The sequence below is a fragment of the Plasmodium reichenowi genome, chromosome 7, assembly GCF_001601855.1.
Source record: "Plasmodium reichenowi strain SY57 chromosome 7, whole genome shotgun sequence".
Lineage (NCBI taxonomy): Eukaryota > Apicomplexa > Aconoidasida > Haemosporida > Plasmodiidae > Plasmodium > Plasmodium reichenowi.
In genome coordinates this window covers 217,505-220,145 of record NC_033652.1, presented here as the reverse complement: position 1 = coordinate 220,145, position 2,641 = coordinate 217,505, and the positions used below count along the sequence as shown (strand labels likewise).

Below are 2,641 nucleotides of genomic sequence, written 5' to 3'. Positions count from 1 at the left end.
TTCCAACCTATAAAAAAAAAAAAAAAAAAAAAAAAAAAAAATTGCGATATGATATGTTGTTTCATGTAAATATATATATATATATAATATATATATATATATATATATATATATATATATATATATATATGCATATATTTATTTATTTATTAATTTTGATGCATTGTATACTTCATTTATATTATATTGTTTATCAAAAAATTGAATTTTGTTCGTATGTTTTATATTATTATTTTTTTTATCATTCTTTATATCATTGGATTTATTTTCATTATTGCTTTTATTGTTCACTTTCTTTTTATCATTTCTTTTATGATTTATTTCTATAAATTCGTTTTGTTCTACGTCATTTTGCGACGTAGACAGTGAGGCGCGTTGACTTTTTTTTCGGACATTTATAATAATTTTTTTTTTTCTTTTCTTTCTTTTTTTTATATCATTGGAATTTAGTTTATTTTCGAATTGTTTATTTTTTTCTTCTTCCATTTCTCTTTTAATAAAAATACTACTTTTTTTTTTTTTATATTTTTAACATTATTATATATAGACTAGTTATAAATCTCAAATGTGTTCTTCAGGTACAGATACACATTTATAACAAAGGATTAAATCAGAAAATTTTTTTTAATATTTAATATTTTATAGTTTTAATAAAATAGACTAATATAAGATATACACATATAAATATATATATATATATATATATATATTCTAATGTGAATTAAAAAATAAATAAAAATTAATTAATTGTAAATACTTACAATTTTTAATATATTTTTTTTTTTTTTTTTTTTTTTTTTTTTTTTTTTTTATCAATCATGGTTTTACACACACATGCATGTGAAAAGTTGATGGTACAAAAAAAAAAAAAATTGTAAAAAAAATTAGTAAAACAATGAAATATTAGAACAAAGAAGTAATGAATTATTAAAAAAGTAAAATCAATTAGGTACATATATATATATATATATATATATATATATTTATAGACAACATTTATATTGTACGTATAGATTTATATATTTAGGTTATTAAATATATTTAATTTTAAAAATATGTGGACGCCCTTATAAAATATATTATAGAAAAAAAAAATTATATTGTGAGAACCTTTTTATATATAAAAAAGAATAAAGAAAAATAAATAAATAAATAAAGAAAGAAAGAATATAATACATTATTATTTTTTTAATTTTAATAGTATTGGAAAAGTTAGTCATTATGTTATTATAGCAATTTATAATACATCATATTTCTGTTGCTTTATTTTCATTTTAATTTTTTTTATTATTATTATTTTTATTATTTTCGTTGTAGCAGTTTTTAAATATTTTTAACGGTGCCTGACACTTAACCCAGTTCCTAAATATTAACATATATATATTTATATATATATATATATATAATGTTTATTAAGTTCGATATAAAAAATATATATTGTTTTTATACCTATCATTTTTATCTAGACATTCTAATAAAACGTTATACTGTGCTGCACATTTAGTTTGTTCTATTTTATCATCTATAAAATAATATAGTGATATCCATATATATAAATATAAATAAATATCTTATTTAAAAAAAATATATATTGTATATATATAATAAGATTATAATAGGAGTTTATGGGATATATTACCAACATCTTCATCTTTTATGTCACTTTTAAAAAAAGGAGAAACGCTTATTGAATTATTCAAATGTGATAACATATTTAAAATATACAAATTTTTTTTCAGACATAATTTATAAATATAATTATGATGCTTTCTTTTTTTTCTTAAATAATTATATCTGCTAAATGAATAACTTTCTCATTTGTTTTTTTAAATAAAATAAAAATGTATATATTAAACATTAATCTATTCTTAATGTAACAATAGATAAATCTTCTTTTTTTTTTCTTTTTTTTTTTTTTAATTTCTAAAATGTTTATTCTCTTTACATGTAAGTTATATATCTAAATTCTGATAATTACCATAAAAAATAATATCATACAATAAGAACATATATATATAAATGAATGAAATGTATAATTAAATTTTTATAAATAAAATAAAAAAGGTGTGTCATTTGAGAACATATATATATATATATAAATTTATAATTAATCATATTTACATAATAAAAAATAAATATATAAAAATATATATATATATATGTGGCATTCCATTTATTTATTATTTTTATTTATTTTATTTTATTTTTTTTTTTTGTTTATTGTAACGTATGTGCTCAAAAGTTATGCATTTGTAAAAGAATGTAAAAAAAAAAAAAAAGAAATAGTATTATAATATTATGTATACGTATTATATGAAAAAAAGGATTATATAAATAAGAATAACTGAATATTTTACTAATGCAATTCTTTGTAAAACAAAAATTATATATATATATACATGTATTAGTTGGTTTTATATGATAATAATATATATATTCATTCTTATGACTAACTTTTCTTATATATAAAGCTGTTTAGTTTTTTTTTTTTTTTTTTTTTTTTTTTTTTTTTAAAAACCCTTTTTTTTCTTTTTTTTTTTAAAATGTTTTTTTTAAATAAAAAATTAAAATATTAAAAAAAAAAAAAAATTAAAAAAAAAAAAAAAAAAAAAAAAAAAAAAAAAGATTAAAAAATAAAATG

General features: G+C 15.0%; 2 protein-coding genes across 2 annotated transcripts; both read right to left on the bottom strand.

The window, feature by feature from the left end:
- On the bottom strand, positions 1-486 carry PRSY57_0704500 (hypothetical protein; the record flags this gene model as incomplete). Its single annotated transcript, XM_020114647.1, has 2 exons — positions 1-7; positions 172-486. Coding segments are annotated over 2 exons (322 nt in total), but the record flags the coding sequence as incomplete, so codon positions are not given.
- Positions 487-1,274: 788 nt separating this feature from the next.
- On the bottom strand, positions 1,275-1,712 carry PRSY57_0704400 (hypothetical protein; the record flags this gene model as incomplete). The annotated part of the gene is made up of 3 exons (XM_020114646.1): positions 1,275-1,362; positions 1,450-1,522; positions 1,640-1,712. 3 exons carry the CDS (start codon positions 1,710-1,712, stop codon positions 1,275-1,277), a joined length of 234 nt encoding a protein of 77 aa, XP_019970603.1.
- Between the last annotated feature and the right edge of the window lie 929 nt (positions 1,713-2,641).